We start from the raw sequence: 20,500 nt of genomic DNA on the forward strand, positions 1-20,500 counted from the left end.
AACCTGTGCATCTGCAGGAAGAACTGAAGCCCTGAGAGGAAAGCAATTCCTTCATGTCTGAGGCTCAACAACCAGCATGAAATGGAGCAAGGCAATCTCATCTCTTGAAAGGTTTTACGAATTCAGTAAGATGCTTCTTATACAACCAACCAGAAATGACATCTAATGCTAGTCTTCTACAACCAGAATCCTCATCTCATTATCCCTGTTTTCTGGCTGAGATGTGCTTTCTTATGTTATTTATTATTAGTGCATTGGTCGGGGTGGCGTGGCACAGTGTACATGTGGAGGTCAGGACAACTTTCACCAGCAGGGTCTTCCCTCCCACCCTGTGTTTCAGGGATGCAAGTCTAGTTCAGACTTGAGTATTCAAGCTTGAATGCAGAGCATCCCCATAGGCTTGTGTATTTAAATACTTGGTCCCTGGTTGGTGGTGCCATTTGGGGAGGCTTTAGAACCTTTAAAGATGCACTGTTGCTGGACAATCTAAGTCACAGAGATGGGCTTTTGAGGGTTTCTAGGGTCACCCTACTTACTGCTCTCCCTGCTTTCTGCCCTGCTCCAGCCACCTACTGACATGCTATGCCTACCATTATGGACTCTCCCTCTGGAACCATAAGCCAAAATAAACTCCTTTCTGTAAGCTGCTTTTGTTCGTAGTATTTTATCACAGCAACAGAAAACAATACGCATGGCAAGCATTTTTCACTCACTGAGCCATCTGCCTTCTGAGGCTGTAAGGATCACATAAGGAGAAGCACACAGAGAACCAGGATGCTAAGAGCAGGGGTACATTTTTAATATTGTAATTTCAAGATAAATTTTAGTGAGTTGCAAAAGGAATATGTGCTCATCTTTATAACATGCCAGTAATCCAACACTCCAGAGGTAGAGGCAGGAGGATCAGAAGTTCTGGATCATCGTTAACTACATAGTGAGTTCAACGCCAGTCTAAGCTATTTTTCCCTCAAGAAATACAAAATATAAACTAAACAAAATTTCAAACCATGGAAAGGGAACAGATTCAGCCCTTTTTTTTTTTCCATGAGGTCTTTGCACAAATCCTGAGAAGAGCCCTCTGCAGGACACTGGTACAGCTTGGCCAGAAACTCCACACCGAGGATGTAGCATTATTGAGCTGAGGGCCCACTCCTCCCAATGAGAAAGAAGCTATGGTTGCCTACTCCAGCAGGGTGATTTCCTGTTTCCAAAGGAAATGATAGATGCTAAAGTCTCCTGCCAGAAATATTTCACACTAACTTCCCCCAGAATGTCTACAAGAAAAAGACCCGCCAATGCTATGTACTGTTTTGTACAGGGCCTACAGCAGTGCTCGGTAAGTGCTACTATTATTACTATCATTATATCTCTTTTTAAAGATCTCCAAAGCAGGCTAGAAAAGCACGTCTACATAACTGTTATTAAAAGTCTATCTACCAAAACCTAAAGAAAACTTAAGAAAAATGGTAATAATAACCAGGCTGGAACTATAGCTGGGCAACACAGCAGTGTTAGTACACACAAGTTCAATCCTCAGCATCAAAAATTAATAAGGTAAAATCATACTCTACCAAGGTGCCACTAAAACTAACAGGCTACGTCAAGTGTGTTGAGGGCTTTCATTACACAATTGTGTTAAAAATAAATGCACAAACTAGAATGAAATGACTAATACAACAACACATTTCAAGCTGTCCATAAACATGTTTACATGAATAAAAGTTATTGTTGCTGACCACATGAATAATTAGAGGGAAGAAACGATATAAATCACTGAGAAAACAATGCAGAAGACCAGGGATTTCACATGGCTGGACTATCAGCAGGATCACCACCTGTCTGGTCAGAATCCCTAAAGGGCATGTGCGTGTGCAAAACCCCCCGAGGCCCAACGCCCTGCACATGGCCTTTTCTCCTCTCTACCAGTTCCCTGGTCTACTTCCTGCACTCTGTGCCTTCTCTTCTAGTGACTGTCACAGATGTCTCTTACAACCTTTTTTTCCTTGTCCAGTCTCCCCTTGACTCCCAGTTGCAAAGATGAAATAAAAAGGAAATGTAAATAGTATTTAAGTGAGGCAGGCCTTAAACTAACAAGAGTCCAAGCTACTGAGGACACTCAGTCAGCCACAAGCCCCAATCCACAAACTGGCATCACAGTTCCTAAGTCTGTGAAGACAAGATCCAAGTCACTGCCGGGTGGTGGTGGCGCACACCTTTAATCCTAGCACTTGGGAGGCAGACAGGTGGATCTCTGTGAGTTCGAGGCCAGCCTGGTCTCCAAAATGAGTTCCAGGAAAGGCGCAAAACTACAGAGAAACCCTGTCTAGAAAAACAAAACAAAACAAAAAAAGATCCAGGCCACATCCCTGAACTTAACTCACTTTCCATGCTTCTGCCTAGGCTTTAGGCTCGTTTCTGAACCTAGAATTTTGGTTGGCAATGAAACTCAAAGTTAACTTGGGCTCTAAGCATCCGTGATACCTTCAACCGCACCTAAGCAGGCAATTCAGGATAGGCTCCCCACTAAATAGAACCCAAATGTGGTGAATTAATGAAACTCCTTCCAAGCCACCTAAATATACTTTCCAATTAAAATGAAGCCTCATTTTACAACCCAGGTTAAATGGATTAAAAGATTAAGGACAAGAGACCAAGTGCTTTCTCAGTCCCTCACAGTCCTGCCTCTAATGACTAGAGAGGTGCTGTGCATGCACCTAATTACCCAGGAATTACACCACCCCACCCGGAACCAATTTCAGGATCACAGATCAGCTTCTCCCCAAACACAAAGCTGCTAATTAAGTTACATGAAAGTCCAACCAACAGGCAATTTGGATATGGCATTTATCCACCTGAAAACAGACTTCCAGACTAAGTATTTAAACTCTTAATACAGCTGTTTCGTGGACAGCACTGTATGTAATACCCTTGAGTAATAGTCATTAAAATGCATGGAAGCAAAGATTCACCTCTAGGATTCAAGCATTTCCAGAAAACAACAAAAGGATTCTCTGCCAGACCAAGGAATGGTCCTTAGGATCCACCATGGCCCCTCTGGCTAAGCAGCTAACAACATGGCCCTGACACAACACAGCATACACAACCCACAGCCTCTTCTGTGGTCATGGGTTTTTTCTGAATTCTAATCACAGAAGCATGGTTTGAGTTCACGAATTTGCCTACTTACTCTTTACCTACATATTCATAAATCTTCCCACTCAATTTCTCACAATGAACACACACACACACACACACACACACACACACACACACACACACAGCTTCTTGGAGTTCACAATCTGTTATTGTCTTTGCATGGGCACTTGCAGATGCACAAAGAAATAATTCAGAAAGAAGACCCATTCACTTTTGGCCAATCCTCAGGTTGGCAAAGATCCTCAGGAATGCCTATGCAGATGATATGGAGCTATACAACCCGGCTGTTGCTGGGAGTACCAGCCAGGACCAAACCATTATTTCCTGTGAGCACCAGAGTCGGGGGTGGGAGGCAGGGGGTGGGGGACAGCAGAAGAGAAGGTGAGTATCTACTCACAAGGTCTCCTAAGTTGTATCTGGCTATGAATTAAACTGCATAGTCATCCTGCCAAAGCCCGAGACACACAGGGACAAAGGCAGAGAGCACAGAGACGCAGCTCCAAGTCAAAGGACAGCAACAGCTGCCAGCCAGCTGATGCAAAGAAGGACCCCTGCATGTTTCAGATGCGACGGGCCCTGTCAGCACCCAGACCAAGACGCTGATCTGCAGACCTGCAGAGAATTCACTTCTACTGCTCTACACACCAGCAGTTTGTGGTTCTTGGTTACACCAGCCCTAGAACACTAACACACCACACTGGAACTTGCTTCCCTTCTTCTTACCCTTACTCTACCCACCCCCTCAGCTGGCAAATGTTCCACAGTACCACAGAAGGACTTCAGGGAATCCCCAGTCTACGGTTGAGCTGGGGAGTCCCCTCTCCCACACAACAACACGTGACAAACCTTGTCCCAATTTTACTGCTTCTCTATTAGCTCCCAGCTGCCTTCTCTGGGCCACAGCCTACCCCAGTACCATCCAAGTTCCTGACACCCTGAGTCATTGGGTGGGGCTGGGGAAGAAGGGATTTGCAGATGGGGGAATACAGAAGTCCCCTTTGGTGTGAGTGGTTCCTGTATTGATTGGACCCACCCTAGTTTCTCAGAGTTCTTCGAACACTTCCAACTTTTACCTAATTAATGTCCTTTTACACCCCAACGTTCTCCCCGCCCCATCCCCTCTCATACACACAGCCCCAACCTTGCCACATGTCACAGCAGCAGACAGCCTGGGCATACATATTGACCTGTATTATGAGCAGCCACTCCTCCCCAATAACTGAGCCTTTTTGTTATCAGGCCAATGTTTTCTGCCAGACACACGTCCTTTATAATAAGCGACTGGAGAAAGGTCCTCAGTTCTCTGCTGGAAGCTAGCATGCCATAGCCTAACCCACCTGTTCCCCAGTGTGCCAAGGCATGCTAGACACCACTCTCACACTGGCACAACTGGATACCATATGAAGATAATATGTACTGCATGCTTAGTCTGCTAAAAACACTGAGCCAGAGATGACAGGACAGACTACCAACTTTCACCTCCCAATTTCTACCTACTCTTTGACCCTGCGAGATCACTCTGCCTCTCATTATTTAACTGTCAACAAAAGTAATTTTGAAGTGTGATCCCTTAGATGTCTCACCCTGGACCAACACTCTCAAGCTGCAGCCTGCATCAGAATCACCCAGAGGGCTCCTGAACACAGACGGCTGGGCCTCTCCCCTGGAGCTTCTGACTCAGTAGACCTGGGTGGGGTCTGAGAACTCCACTGTCTAACAAGTTCCCAGGTAATGCTGAGTCTGCAGGGCGGACTGCACTGGAGAAGCACTGTTTTGGGAGGCTCACTCCAGACTTGGCCCCAGTTACTCACTTGCTGCTGGCTTCCCACCATCCAGGCCTCTGCACCCACTTGAGCAAAGCCCTGGTTGTGGTCAATGACCACAACTCCCTTGTGACTAAACCCTGCTTGGAGGATAATCACGAAGCTTCCCCACTGCCTAGGCCAGTAAGGGGTCATGACAGGCACAGATACATGTGTGACTTGGGAGATTCAAGAATGGGTGCTGGAGGATGCTACTGAGAAAGAGGCACCCCGGATAGGGGTTATTTTAATCTGCCCTTCTAGAAGAGGTCTATAGATGTGCAAATGTGAGCCCGCTGAGCACAGCAAAACAAACAGGTAGAAAGAAACTTGCTGAGCCAACCAATGCAGAGCCACCCAGCCCCTGGCTTCTGGTTAGGTGACATGATGCTTTCTTTATTGTTGGAGCTGGTTGAGTCAGGGTTTTCTGCTCCTTGATGTTGAAAAATAATCACAAAGCAAAGCAAGCCAATAGGACAACTCATCGGCACACAGCACGGTGGTGTGTGGTTTACAAAGTCCTGGTGTACTTCAACACCATGCTTAAACTTTCCAGATTATTTCAAAAGGCCATACCAGAATGTTCATGAAGGAGGAAAACTCAGCAAGAGTGTAAAACTAAAGTTCTGATCCAACACGTGGTAAAAGATCTGAAGAGCCAGGCTCTTATTTTCCAGGGGTTTTGCTCGGAACTATAAGCAGTGAAGAACTGAATGGCTTTCAGAAGTCAGTCCTGGGCAGGGTTTCATCCCACAGGAGCATGCTGTCATTCTATCCAAGTGGGAAAATGGCTCCCAACCAATTTCCCTTTGTACGCAACACCAGGGTAGACCAGTGCACACAGAAAGAAGACATTTATGTAATACATCTGTTCTGTGCTTTTACAGATCTGTAACCTTGTTTTCTGATCGTGAACATCTTTCCTCATCTATAATAGGAGAATATTACCACCTATCCACCTGACTATCTAAGGGTAACACATCTGAGAAGAATCTGTAAAGCACAAGGTACAATACCAGGGCAATTACTTAAATCCAATTTTAATGGATTAATTGGATTTAGCTTGGCTTGATTAAAAAAAAAAAAAAAGTTTAATCATGAGCCCAGAAGACATCACCAAAAATTCCTATTGGACGCATCTACCTTAGGATCACCTGGATGGCTCTGTTTAGACGGCAGTGCAAACTGAATTTCAAAGTGAAGTTGATTGTAGAAGGGATGACATGAGTTATCTGCTCTGCATACTACATCTGGTCTGTCTGGCGACCACACAGGATGGCTGAGCTCTCACGTAAGCCACACTCTGCCAACCACCAGAAAATGCAGTGATGGGTATCTCTGAGCACCTATGGCGGGGGGGGGGGGGGGGGGGGGGGGGGGGCGGCGCGGCAGATGCTCCCTGGAGAATAGTCTGGCCGAGCTATGTCACTCAGAGCCCTTCTCTCTGAACAAAACACAGAGATGGAAATGGAGTCGGAATGGCTCTCTAAGCCTGTTTCTCAAGCTCAAGAGGACACCAAGAAGTAGATAAGGCCATCTTCGAGAGAATAGGAGTGAGTAATCTTTAAATAACTGAAAATTCTCAATAATTTTTTCTTAGTTTTATGTGTAGGGATGTTTTGTCTGCATGTCTGTGCACATGTGTGTACTTGATACCTGCAGAGGCAAGAAGGTGGCCTGGGATCCACTGAGAGTTATAATAAGCCACCCAATGGGTGCTGAGAATCAAACCCAGGTCCTGAGGAAGAGCAGCCAGAGCTCTTAACCACAGCATCTGTGAAATACTGTCTAGACGACCACAGCAATTGTTTGTGACAACATTCTTTTCCTTGTGTGAGTTGGGGGTGGGGAGTGGGGGACGCAGAAACTATTACTCTAGAGTCAGATTTCACATGTGCAAAACTCTTAACAGCAAACTAATAATTCGATGACAATTCATTTAAAGGGTAACGAGCTCCCAGGAGACCCCATACTCCTAATGCTGGTGTTCCTAGATAGAGAACACTGCCTTGGGAAATGAAGTATTGAAATCCCAAGTGTGCTGCTATCTTAAGCAACAAGAGGCCTGGAACACCTTCCCAGAATTAACCAATACTGCTGCTGGATGGCAGGACACCTCTATGATTAGGACCTTCATGTCTCACGGGCCCATTGTAACGTGATGGACAGCAGTTCAAATCACAATGCCCACCATGTAACAGCAACCCAACACCACCAACCCAAAGCATCGATCAGCTCTGCCCTTTCTAGATCCGGGATTTCCCTAAGAAATTCATATTTGGGTTCCCAAGGCTTAAACACCCAGTATCTCACTTCCTCACAGCTGTACCTTGGTTCCTGCCTCAGACTGACTTCTCCCCATCTTTCCTGTGTGTGCTTTGCTTCGTGCCTGGCTCTCTCTGCAGAATACCCATCTACGAAATGGGCTCCCTGAAGTGATTCTGCAGCTGAACACTGTGTCCTGTGGCAATAAATAATCAGCCAACCACAGAGGTGCAAGTGGAAGGCCTTTTAGTCTGAGATAAGTGACTTCTCTAAAAGTAACTCCATCTGGAGGAAGGAGCAGTATGATTCCGCCTGGCCCTGGACATCTCACCACAATCACACAAACACAGCCTCTCATGCTGCAAGTCCACTTGCTTATTCCAGAGTCACTGACATTAATAATCAAGTGGCTTGCCTATTTTTTATTGTAGACAAACACTCAACAATTCTTGAAGGATTAAAAAAATTATTTGACATGGCAATAATAAAGGTTCAAATACTCAGTATAAACATACAAATGCACACAAAACTAGCCACTGCAAGAGTCTGCAGAAAGATGTATTTAAATATCTAAAAAATGGGGCTGGAGAGATGGCTCAGAGGTTAAGAACACTGACTGTTCTTCCAGAGGTCCTGAGTTCAATTCCCATCACCCACATGGTGGCTCACAACCATCTGTAATGAGATCTGGTGCCCTCTTCTAGCATTCAGGAATACATGCAAGCAGAACATTGTATACATAATAAAGTAAATCTTAAAAAAAAAAAATCTAAAAAATATCAAATCAAAGTCAGCTGGTTCCAGTATATTGTTTTTCTAATTTCTTTCCATTGAAGCCAAATAAATATATAAATGACTACAGCTTTGCTAAAATCTTCACGACATAAATTTAAAGAATATTTTTAAAGTTTCTGTGGTTAGAGAACAGTTTTAATATACACCATGAGCCCTGTTAGAAAGCCTGTACTTGTCTGAAGAGAACCTAAATGACAAGACGGATTACAGTTGAAGACAATGCCCTAATAATGGTAAAGCCATGAAGAGCATGACTCAATTCGTTCATTTTGCACCTCCCCCTGTGCCCCAGCCCTGCATAAGGCACCAAGGAACTTTATATTGACAGAGACCTGATCAACGGTCTCCTGAAGCACTTGATAACTACAGGAGCTCAACGTAAAACCACAACCCGGCCCTAGCTGTGGTTCTCACAGCACTGACTGACTGTGGGCTTGGTCATGGAGAACAGGTAATTGAGCTAAAAGGCTAATACTCAAAAGCATGAGCTTGAGCACAGCGCCAAGCAGCCTCTCAACTCGGGTGTCAGTTACTGAGTCTAGAACTAGGGAAGCAATAGAAGGAGTGTCAGGTTGGGCCCTGGGTACCACAAAAGGTAATTTCCACAAAGAGGCAAGCACCCTGTGCTAATAGTAATGTCAGCACGGTTCAGGGAGGTAGCCAGGGTGAAGGGAGAAGGAAGGGAGACAGAGAGGACGTGCAGCCACATGGCTGAAGGGAAGTGAGAACGTTAGGGAAAGACTGAAGAGGTAGACGACAAGACCCTCAATCACAAAACGACCTTCCGTATCTGTGCCACGCTTGGGAGTCTGCACTCTACCCAGAAGGAATGTGGCCCAAAATGGGCTGAACTCAAGATGAAGGACTCAATACATCACTGGGATGGGAGTATGAATTCCCATTCATACTGGATAGAGGCAAACGACTCTCTGAAGATGAGCTGCACATCCAAGACTCCTGGTCTCAGAGGGTATGAAAGGAGTAAGGAACCCACCCTTCCTTCCTTCCTCCCTCCCTCCACCTGTACCTTGCTATATACAGCATGTTGACATTAGTATTAGCACAGGTGCATGCTCTTTTCACCCAGGGCCTGAAGCAGGAGAAGAGCCCAAGGAAGAGTCCAGGAGCTCAGTTCAGGACAGACTAGCTTTGAAGCACTTAAAAACTACAGAAAGATATTGGCGGACACTAGATGAGACTTCTGGGCAGAAGGTGCAGTCTGTTTGCCATACTATATAAGTGTGTGTGTGTGTGTGTGTGTGTGTGTGTGTGTGTGTGTGTGTGTGTACGTACACATAGAGATTATGTATTATCTCTATATAATAATCTCTCTCATATGTATATAATACCTCCAATAGAACAAACAAAGGTTAAGTGCCTGGGGTAAAACTTGGTAACAAAGTAAGCATTTATCTTATACAGGAGGACGGGGAAAGAGAGAAGAGAGACTGGAAATTGTCTTCTCTCACAGAGAAGGAATACAAAGGGGCAGAGGAGGTCACCTCACGAGATGTCAGAGCAGAATGAAAGGAACGTCCACACGGGAACCCGAGGGACCAAGCAAGACCCTATCAAACGGTGGGCTTTCTTCCAGCTCTCTGAGGATGAGCAGAGTAGTGGAAAGCAGATCCCTTCCCAGCAGAGCCTCGTGCTGAAGGATCTCCCCCAGGTTCAAATGGAACTTCCCTCAAGATCAGTTGCTTTGGTCAACAACTGTTCCTCTCAGCTGCTGAGGACCATCCGGAGTCTTCTGGTGTCCCCACTCTCAGGATCCATCTTTAACTGACTGAGCTTAAACTGCGTCTGGTGCTCTTCCTAAGCAGATAAAAATACATTCTGGGCCCAATGGTGGCGGCGGCGCACGTCTTTAATCCCAACACTCAGGAGGCAGAGGCAGGCAGATCTCTATGAGTCTACAGCCTACTCTACAGAGAAAGTTCCAGGATAGCCAGGGCTACTAGAAACCCTGCCTCAAACACCCCCTTTAAAAAAAATTCTGAAATTCAAAAAGGACTAGGGTACAGCTCTGTGGTAGAGTAATGGCCTATAGTATGCAGAAGCCTGGGTTCTCTCCTCAGCATGGTACAAATTAACACTAACAGAGCATTTCACAGACACTGTACCTAACCAGGCAGTGTTTGTGATTTCTATAATGAGTTTTAAAGCTGAAATAACAACCTTATTCATTCCTTAGCAATTCTTAAACTTTTCCAAGCCTATCACATACTACTGTGCTCCAAAAAGGCTTATCCAAGAGATGTGTACTTAGGGAGCCAGCCCAACTTCCAGGAGTGCATTTATTCCAGGAGAGCTGGAGCACTCGGGTTTGCTCACATTTACTCCAGGAGAGCTGGAGCACTCTGGTTTGCTCACATTTACTCCGGGAGAGCTGGAGCACTCGGGTTTGCTCACATTTACTCCAGGAGAGCTGGAGCACTAGGGTTTGCTCACATTTACTCTGGGAGAGCTGGAGCGCTCTGGTTTGCTCACACTCAGCATGAATCTCCCAAAGCAATCTCTCTTTCTCAGCAAAGTAGTAGATTGCTGCTGATATCTGAGAACACCCAGGAGGGATGGGGAGGCGAGAAGAACGTCTTCAAATAGTGCTTTCTTGGCTTGCAACCAAACACAATTACAGAGCACCCACAGAAGATGAAGTCAAGATAACACAAACAAAATCTTCACCAAGGCCAATGACACTGATAGCTCCTCAACTGGAGTGTGAGGTAACAGGCAAGCCACTCTAGAGGCCTCATGTCCAGAATCAGCAATGGTCCTGGCCAGGCCCCACCTCAGGCAGTCTTGGCAGCGAAGCACTGACATCTGACCATCTAGATGTTCTCTAGTGATAGATACACAGCATGCTTTCTCAAAACACAGTGTGTTTTATGGTCACGCTTATTTCTCCAGTCTCAAGTTGTTACAGTAGTGGTTGCTCTAGAATATCCTGGTAGAAATGTATGGTTTTGTGACTTCAAGCCTGTCTGTCATTAAAAGTTAATGGTATCGCTCTTAGAGGTATTTAAAAAAACTATCAAAAGGTGTAAAACGATACTAATGGCTTTATCATTAAGATTAAATATGAATGGTATTAAAACAGAAGGGAAACCTGGTGCTGGGCTGAACCCCAGCGCATACTCACATGATTACTAAACAAGTAAGTGAGAGGGGGCAAATCTACAGAGAAAAGTCTAAGCAACCTGTGTTGATAGACCTTCATTCTGTGTAATACATTTCCTCCTAAGAATATGGTGTTAAAAGAGGTGGTGGGATGAACTCAGGCAGGGAAACCTAACAAGACAGAACGGTGACCTGGTGACCCAGGTCAGAATCAAAGGAGAGCTGGGTGGTGGCGCACACCTTTAACCCTGGAACTCACAGGAGGATCTCTGGGAGTTTAAGGCCAGCCTGGGCTACAGAGTAAGTTCCAGGACAGCCAGGGCTACACAGGCTACCCTGTCTCGAAAAACAATAAAAGAAAAAAGAAAGGGTTCAGAATCAAGTGAGAAAGTGATGCAAGCATATACCCCTCCTTGACTTGATAGGATGGCAGGGCAGCTTGTCTTTGTGGCCTTCCTCCCCGGTACCCCAGCCCATTCAACCACGAGAAAAATTATCAAATAAGATGAAATTCAAGGACATTCTACAAAAAAATCTGACCTCCTCAAAAGGCCATCAAAACTTAGGAAACTGACAAATTGAGAACCAATTGCTCAAGGAAATATGGCAACTAAAACTTCACATGGGATCCTGGGACCTAAAGCTGAGGAACCAACGATCATATTCAAAAGCAGAGGGACCCTTAACAGGTGAGGGACTTTGGGAATTTGCCTTAAAACACGTATAGGATTAAACTCGGGGTCTAAATATCCATGCTTTACTGATATAAGTGGCTGAATAACATAAGAGGAAATGCCCACAGAGACAAACTGCAGACAATCTGCAGAGATGAAGCTGAACTCCACTGATGACTCAGCCCTGAAAAGGATATTAGGAAAACACTAATGATATCCAAACAAAGAACAGGACTGAGTTCATAGTAAGACTCCAGTGTTGGCGTCACAGCACTAAATGTACCAGAGTATTAGAAGATGTTCACGTGACAACAGAGTGACCTGGGAGACAGCTATGAGAGACCTGTCTTTGGACCTCAGTAATTTCCTTGTAAATCTTTATTCTAAAGCAAGTCTCGATGAAATTGGGCTTCGCCTTTGGTTTTACAAGACATGGTCCTATCTAGATCTGGATGGCTTCAAACTGACAATGTTGCCAAGGATGACCTTGAACTCCTAATCCTTCTGCCTCTACCTCTCAGTTGCTAGGGCTAAAAGCAAATCTACCATGCCCAGTTCAAACATTTATTTTTAAAGTCACAGGATACTGAACTGGTGTGAGGAGGAAGTTTTGAAAATCAACTGAACAATGACAATTTTGCAGTAGATAAGTCAATGAATAGTTCAGACATGGGTCAGTGACTAATTTACCCATCACATAACATTGCACTGAGGTAATTCTTAGAACTCCGAATCTGCATTTCTAGAAACAGACACAAAGAAGGTCTCTAACAAGCCTTCCATCTGTGTCATGATATGATCTTCACACATCAGGAACAATCTCAATCCCAAAAAGCCGAACAGACAAAATAAACAAAAGAACACAACAGAGTGATAAATCAGGTTAGAAGCAAAGCAGCTGGGAGCAAAATACTGGACTAACTGCCACCGGCAAGATGAAGTCCACAGTCCAGGCTGATCCAACTGTGAGCCACAGCTACTGAGGCTGACCTGAAGGGAAGGCGTTTCTTAGGAAACAGAGAAGTCCTAAAGTTGTGATGTTTGTACAACGGGGAACATGCTAAAACAGCAGGGAAGAGAACCTGATTCAGCATTCTCCTTACTGACTGGCACGCTACACACAATACAGAGCAATGCAGGTCTTGTCTGGTATGTTACGTTCTCCACTGGACATGGAGTCTGACCTCAACAGATGTCTCTAAACAAGAGGGGTGGCATAAATACACCATGAGAAAAGTAGGGAGCATTGCCAACAGCTTTCTGTACCATTTTAAAACAAAATCAGATTAATTACTAGAGAACGTAGACTCCACCGAGGTCAAAGAGAAAGAGGTATGTTTTAGGTAATATTAAACACATATACAGAGACGTGGAGAGCAGATGCATCTAGTGAGGACAGGGATGCCTGGCAGGCAGTGATCTCCCCTACTTTTCTTACCTCTGTTCTTGGGAAGGCTCCTCCAAGTCCTCTTCAGAGTCACCCTGTAGGAAAAGAACATCCATTAACAACTCCCTCAAACAGACATAACCAGCAGCGGTGGGTTGACGAGCTGCATGGCTACCTACAGTGACTGGCACAGTGGTCAGCAGAGATTTATACCATGCTACCCTGGGGCTGTTGAGAGGGATCGGTGGTTCAAAGCGTTTACTGATCTTCCAGAGGGCCCAAGTTTGGGTCCCAACAGCAACATCAGGCAACCAAGAAGCACCTCTAACTCCACCTCCTGGGCCTCTATGGGCACCACACATACCTGTATATACTCAATGACAGACACACAGACACAATGGCAATATAAAGCCAAAAGCTGCCAAATGGTCTCTCAGACATTCATGTTAAGAAAATAACCTACTAGTTTAAAAAACACAGCCTAAACATAATTTCAAAACAAGTTAGGTATCACTTCAAGAGCCTTTTTTAACATTTTAAGTTTAATTACATAAGACACTAATTAAAATCCCTAAGTATAGAAAACATACTATTTAGCTGGGCATGGTGGCCAAGTCCCAGCACTAGAGAGGCAGAAGCAGGTGGAGTTAGAGACCAGCATGGTCTACATAATGAGTTCGAGGCCAGCCAGACTGTATAGTGAGATCCTGTCTCCAAAAATAATAATAGTAATTTAAAAGCAGAAAAGACATCGTATAGCTCAGAATTCTATTAATGTGATAAACTTTGACATCAATAAAAAGGCCACTAATTCTGTAAACTAAGTAAACACCACCCTCACACGCTCTTCCATGTCAGGAAGAAAAGGTAACAGAAACAGGAACAGAGCCAAGTCCAGCTCTGCACACGCAGTGCCCATGTTAGTTACCCCTGTGGCACTCTGCTTCCCTGAAGCCAGGGACACCCTGACTCACCAGCTCCTCCTTCCCCTCCACTCCCGGTGCAGCTGACCCCCAAGCTCCTTCCCCTGCCTCTTGCCCTCTTAGCCCAGAGTCCTTTGCACTACAACTTCAGCATGATGCTGGGTTTGGAGAGACAGCTCAATGGTTAAGAGTCAGTACTGTTCTTCCAGAGGGCCCAGGGATTAGTTCCCACATCAGGCAGCTTAACCACCTCTCACTTCCGGCCTCCCTGAGCACCAGGCACCCACATATACACATAAATAAAAATAAACTTTTTAGAGCAAAAACCTTCAGTATATTAGCCCAAACTAAAATTCCAAGGCCAAAACTGCTATCTTCCCCCTCTCTCTTCGGCTCCCCCTCTCAATCCCATCGAAGACTTTCCACCAATGCCCATCATTCTCCAAGGCCAAGTCTCAAGCCTCCAAGGCAAGCTCTGCTCTGCACAACACCAAGCCTGGCAAGCAGTCACAGCCGTGACTCTGCAGACACGGCACACTGCTTACAACTTGGGTCTTATTTCCAAATGCCAGGACGCACACCATCTTATGCTCCACTCCCAGGTGAACACCACCCTCCCCCAGTGTCAGCAGTGCCTCTAGAGAAGCTTGATTTGTTTAAAACCACTACCCCACCCCACCCCACTCCCCAGTTCTTCTGAGAGTGCCATCACAACACTTGACCCCTAGGCAAATCCTTTATGGCTCCCTTCTCTTTACCGCCAACAGAAAATTCAGATCTGCCCATTCTCCTCTGTCCTGTCCACTGGCCCACCACCAATAGCCCTGAGGCCTGACCTACCTTTTTACTATGCTGACAGGCCCACCTCCATTCCATCCTGCAAGCATCACTGCCATAGCAACCTTCCTCCACATTACTCCTTACTGGCTATTGCATGTCCAGCTTCCAATGTCCCTGCTCAGGATGACCCAAAGGCTGAGGCAAGAAAGTGGAGAGTTTCCAGGCCAGCCTGGACTAACAGTGAGCCCCTGTCTCAAACACCAGAAAGTGCTCCAAAAGCTCCCAGTGTTCATGAGACATACTCCAAGCTCTTTCAGGAAGGGTCTGCCCAGCACAGCCCTGACACACCCATCCCCTCCTTCCAGACCAGCAGGCTCTGGTTGTAATTTAAAATGTCAGAGTAGAAACTGGACTACATTGTCCACCACGTAATACTCAGGGTTGGGCCTCTTCTGGCCTTAGGCCTTAAGTGACCCCTCTGGGAGACACTGGCCTTTTCTCTCAGTTCTTATGTTCTTCAGTACTTGCAGGCTGTCCCAGGCTTCATAGCTTTATCTACTCAACAAAAGCAAGCTCTCAAAGAACAAGATCAAGTCTTCTTTATTCCTACCCACTCCAGTGCCCCAGGGCCCTTGCACTGGCTATTTCAATCTCATGCTGGTTCAAGGATCTTTTCAAGGTGGCACACATGGATGGCACACACAAACATTCCCATCACTGCCTCTTCCTGGCTGCATACAACACGTGTGCCCTTCAAACAGACTGCATCGCTTAGACTTCTGTGTCTCTATCATCCCCGTGGCTCTACTGAAACGGCAGAGTCCACACGGGCAGGTGTTTCGGTTTACTGCGTCACCATCTGCACCTGGAACTGTGCATGGCCAGCAGGCTTAGTACAGCCCAGCTGTCTCAGAGGCTGACAGCTCTCAGGATTTCGAAGACTTCTTCTAAGCAACTTTCTCTAGATCAAAATAGAACTCGAAGTTATTTTCCTCCAACACGGGCATGTTTTATCACCACCACAGGGCTGCTCAAACGGCACTGAAACACAACACAGTCAAAAAGGCTTGGGCTCTGGAGCTAAACACTTCCTAGGTCCAAATCTCAGATACCTTTTGTTCTGTTTTATTTTTCTGAGACAGGGTTTCTCTGTGTAGCCTTAGGCTGTCCTAGAGTTTGCTCTGCAGGCTGACCTGCAACTCAGAGATCCACCTGTCTCTGCCTCCTGGGATTAAAGGCATGTGCCACCACTACTGAGCGCTTTTTCTTTCTGTTGGTCTTCTGTTACTTTCTTTCTTCAGTGAGTGACTTATTAGCTGCGCTGTGCCTCCCCGTCTGCAGCTTTGAAATCAAGCAATAACACCTCACCCTCTATAGAGTACAAACAAGAAGACCACACCATGCTTACATGACGCTGACAGTTCTCAACCCACGTTAGCTATTATTTTTTCAGTGTTGACAGAAGATCAAGCCAAAAATAAACCTCTACGACAAAAAGATTTCCAAACACCAGTTAATGATTCACTGACCAGAGTGGCATGCTATTACATAATACTGTACCTGAGATTAAAACAAACAAACAGCCGTTCACTGTAGTGTCTCTGGTTTTACTTTCTACCAATTTCTATTATCCACACCCTCAGACTTGGGGGTGGAAATCAACAAGGCATGGTATTTTTAAAGACCAGATTTCCTTCTTCATCCCTAAGTCAGAGAGGTTCAACTGTGCTGTGCCAGTGCCTGGTGTTTGCTCAATGACTACACAGGCATCAGAGCCCCAAACTGGGCTGGCCCACCCATGCCACCAAGGCCCCACGCTAGGTCCAGCATCTCCATTTCCACTTTCCGGTGTTCGTGAATGATTCCATGAAGACTGGGACACCTGAGTAAGTCAACACCAAATGAGGTTCTTACAAAATAACAGGACAATGGTCATGTAGGCATTTCATCCATAATCTTCAGGACTAAGTGGCCTGAATCATCAATAAGTAAGTGGAGCCAGACATGACAACTGCCTCTCCTCCAAAGGCATCATGGGTAACTATTGAAAGCCCACTACCCAGGGAAAATTGTGGCCACAAGCAGAGCTCTCAAACCTCGGTAGCCCAGACCCATGTATGGGAACCCAGTTGAGACAACACGGCACACACACGCAAAGAGGAGAAAAACAGGACAAGAAATGCAGAAAGGAGAGGACGATGGTGATAGTATGAAACACGAGCCTCACAGAGGACCCAGCCATCAGGTGCCTTCGTGCCGGGAGTCAACATCCATGGTTCACACCACAGACAACACACTGGGCTCAGCAGGCCCAGAGTCAGTCTACAGAGAGTCCCCAGGAGTGGCAGGAGAAAGAGACGAGGTCAGACTGCTGGACCCCAAAGGCCAGAGCGCATCAAGGGAGCATCGCCCTCCACACATGTGGATCACTAAGGCACGCGGCTTGTTATCTTACACACATGCAGCTCCCACGAGACAGCTGATGAAAAGACATGCAGTTTCTGTACCATCACTACTTTGGATTCAGGTGCTGTATAATCAGGGGGGTGGGGGTGGGGGGGGGGGGGGGGGGGGGAATAGATCTGCATGCAACTCTAACAATAAAGCCAAGTGGGTTTTTCTTTCCTCTCATTATGACTGGTAATTTTTTGTGTCACTATACCAAATAATCTCCTAACAGAAGACTACACAACAAAAATATATAAATAGGGATGGCAAATATAATCCATTGCTACCGCTTGCCTAGCATGCACAAGGCTCTGGGTCCCATCCTCAGGACACACACACAGCCCACACGAGTAAGTATCAGCTTAGGCCCAGAGCCCATCATACTGAGTTATCTGCCCTGGTATAGCCCCTACAGCAAGGGACAGTGTTTACGTTTTCCAGTAATGGAGCTTATGAGTTGGCTAAGAAACCACCAAGATGACAAGCAACCTGGATCCACTAAGTTCAAAGAAGGTCATCCTCAGGAACTCCTCTGAAATTAGTATGAAAAAACACCCCACTGTGCGGATGAGAAAGCTGGTAACACAGATACGGTATGCTGGGCACAGATAGAGCCCGGTGACAAGAACACGTGTTTAGCACGTGCAAGATCCTGGGTTCAATCTCTAGCAACAACAACAACAACAAAGTGAATTAACAAGCTAAGTAGTGGGAGGATCCATACCTAGACACTTAAGAGACAAGAGAGTCTGGCAGCTTGTAACAGTTAATGAATGACGAGTAACGAGTTCTTCATCACTTAAGAGTCCCATAAGAAAAAGTTAAAAGAAAAAACAAAAAACCACTTCTATATAAATAATCAATATTGGGTAAATCTATTGTTCCTTGAGCACATTTTGATGTTCACTTCTCAGACAACTTTTAGGTTCCAAAGCCACTTTTCAGTCTTACAAAGATTCTCCAGGCTCCTATGACATCCACAAGGAAATCTTCTGAAAATAATTCTAAATTCCTTGAAAAGAATTCCTTCCAAATATCCTTCTTCAGGCATATGCACAGTGGTACAGTATCTCACGGGCACACACACAGAGATGATACATGCAGAAAATTATTGTGAATACTAGTTTCACTTTTGCCAGAGCATTGATTAAATACCTGAGCTATCAATGTCTCTGTGGTGAGTATTCTGGAACGGCACCTTCTCAACCTTAGCCATTTTTAGAACAAACTACACGAAGCACATAGAGTAAAATCAAGCCAGGAACTGGGCATTTTATAAAATAACTTTTGAGCCTATGAATGAAGTAATGTCACCATAGGCCCTGACATTTCCAATTCTGGGCACAAAGAACCTATCTTTCACAAAGGCAGACACAAATAACGCCTATAATTTATTCTCTTTCTCCGTTAGCTTCCACCCCTACCCAGTTAATACATGGAGACTCCAATTGAGCCAAAATACAAAGGCGCATCAGTGCAACTCTGCTTCCCAGGAATACTTGGAGACATGCTCGTTTGGTTAAAACTGGTGGTTGGAGCCAGGTCCAATGGAAGACATCCATTACTGTAGCTCCAGCTAACTCAGGGATGAAACAGGGGGATGGCTTAAGTAGAAGAACCTGAGGCAACATGGCAAGACCTTAATTTTAAATAAACAAACAAACAATAAAAACACCCAAGGTAGCAGTGACCCAGTGGCAGTCGAAGTGACACTAACATCCAAGGGGTAGAGACCAGGAATGATATTCAGCATACTCCAGTAAACAGGGCAGGCCCCCACCACGAAGAATTCTCTGGCTCAAAGGTCACTCATGCCACTGTTAAGCATCTGATACTCACAAATAGGACTGTTTAAAATGAACACATCAAGTGCTAAGTGTGGTTCTCAGCTAAGGTCATGAATGATTTTGACTTTGGGTTTTGGTTGTGGTGGAGGTGGTGGAGGTGGTGGAGGTGGTGGAGGTGGTGGAGGTGGTGGAGGTGGTGGTGGTGGTCAAATGAATATTCCAGATATCTCAAAGACAGAGCTACCAATGCTTCGCATATGAAGAGAGGGATACCTGGAGACTTAAAGAAGTTATACCAATGTGGATGCTGCCACCAACATGGAAAGTAACAAACACTTTGAAATTACCACATGCAAATTAATATTCTCTTATCATTCAACAAACACCCCTCCCCAATGCATTTTGGATCTCTACTGCACTGTTGGTGAAAACAGTCATCAAAATTATGTTTAAACGGGTACCTTTTGGAAGTCCATGAGAATTTCTTGCATAACTGAAACATTCTATTGGAGACAAAAGCTTTGCAACATCAGTTGCAGCCTGAAGCCCTCTATGCTACAGATTCCCCAATAAAACGATAGCAATTATTTTTCCACATGTAATCATTCTATCATCGTGGGGGGGGGGGGTGTGAAAAAACCTGAAAAACAGGTTCTTAAGTGGGTGTATCCTAACAGGAATTAAAGACACTTGGAGAAAATCCAAGATTATACTCCTTTATAAAGTCACTTCTTCAGCCCAAAGCTACTTAGGCTAATGGCAACTACCACTCACTAACATTTATGAAATCAATATTCCCATTGTGTTCAACCCTCCAGCCACTTGCCATCCACACCACACCCGCTTACTTAGAGACAGCAGTGCAGACCCAGAACCAAGTCCTCCGCCCACCCTGGACCACTAGCAGGCCAAGGAATCCGCCGCTGGCCAGGCGCAAGGCAGTGCGACACACACCCCTGCGGAGATGGCCTGGGCACCCACCTTCTGAACTTGGGGCGGGCCTGACTCACACCCTGTCACATGGCGAGGGAGGAGGCCGAAGGGCCACCGTTGCCAGGTGTTCAGGCTCGGCACGACCGTTTATTTGCCTTGCAAAGTGACCCGAACGCTCCTGTGCCACTAGGGGAAGGCCGGCTGCCTCCAGGCCTCTCCTCCCTCGCACGCCTACACCCGCCCTGTCACCTGGTCCTCCTCACCTGAGTGGGCAGCAGGAGTTCCCCTTCTTCCGCCTGCCACAGCTCCACCACGTTCGGCAAGGGCTCAATCGCTGCACGGACACCAAAAAACACACCGCGTTTGTAATGCACGGAAAAGAAACGCTTCCTGTTTCCTCACCCGTCCCCCCACCCCGTGCCACCCGCCT

General features: G+C 45.8%; 1 protein-coding gene across 8 annotated transcripts in view; it reads right to left on the minus strand.

Moving 5' to 3' along the window:
* The window catches only part of Tmem131l (transmembrane 131 like), a 140,882-nt gene that overhangs the window by 119,699 nt on the left and 683 nt on the right, over positions 1 to 20,500 (minus strand). For all 8 annotated transcript variants that reach the window (XM_036190443.1, XM_036190445.1, XM_036190442.1 and 5 more), the window contains exons 2-3: positions 20,334 to 20,404; positions 13,251 to 13,294 (exon numbers count right to left, since the gene is read on the minus strand). In XM_036190443.1, coding sequence (XP_036046336.1) covers positions 13,251 to 13,294; positions 20,334 to 20,404 — 115 coding nt within the window. The remainder of the gene's footprint in view (positions 1 to 13,250; positions 13,295 to 20,333; positions 20,405 to 20,500) is intronic.

This window comes from Onychomys torridus, chromosome 6 (assembly GCF_903995425.1).
Source record: "Onychomys torridus chromosome 6, mOncTor1.1, whole genome shotgun sequence".
NCBI lineage: Eukaryota > Metazoa > Chordata > Mammalia > Rodentia > Cricetidae > Onychomys > Onychomys torridus.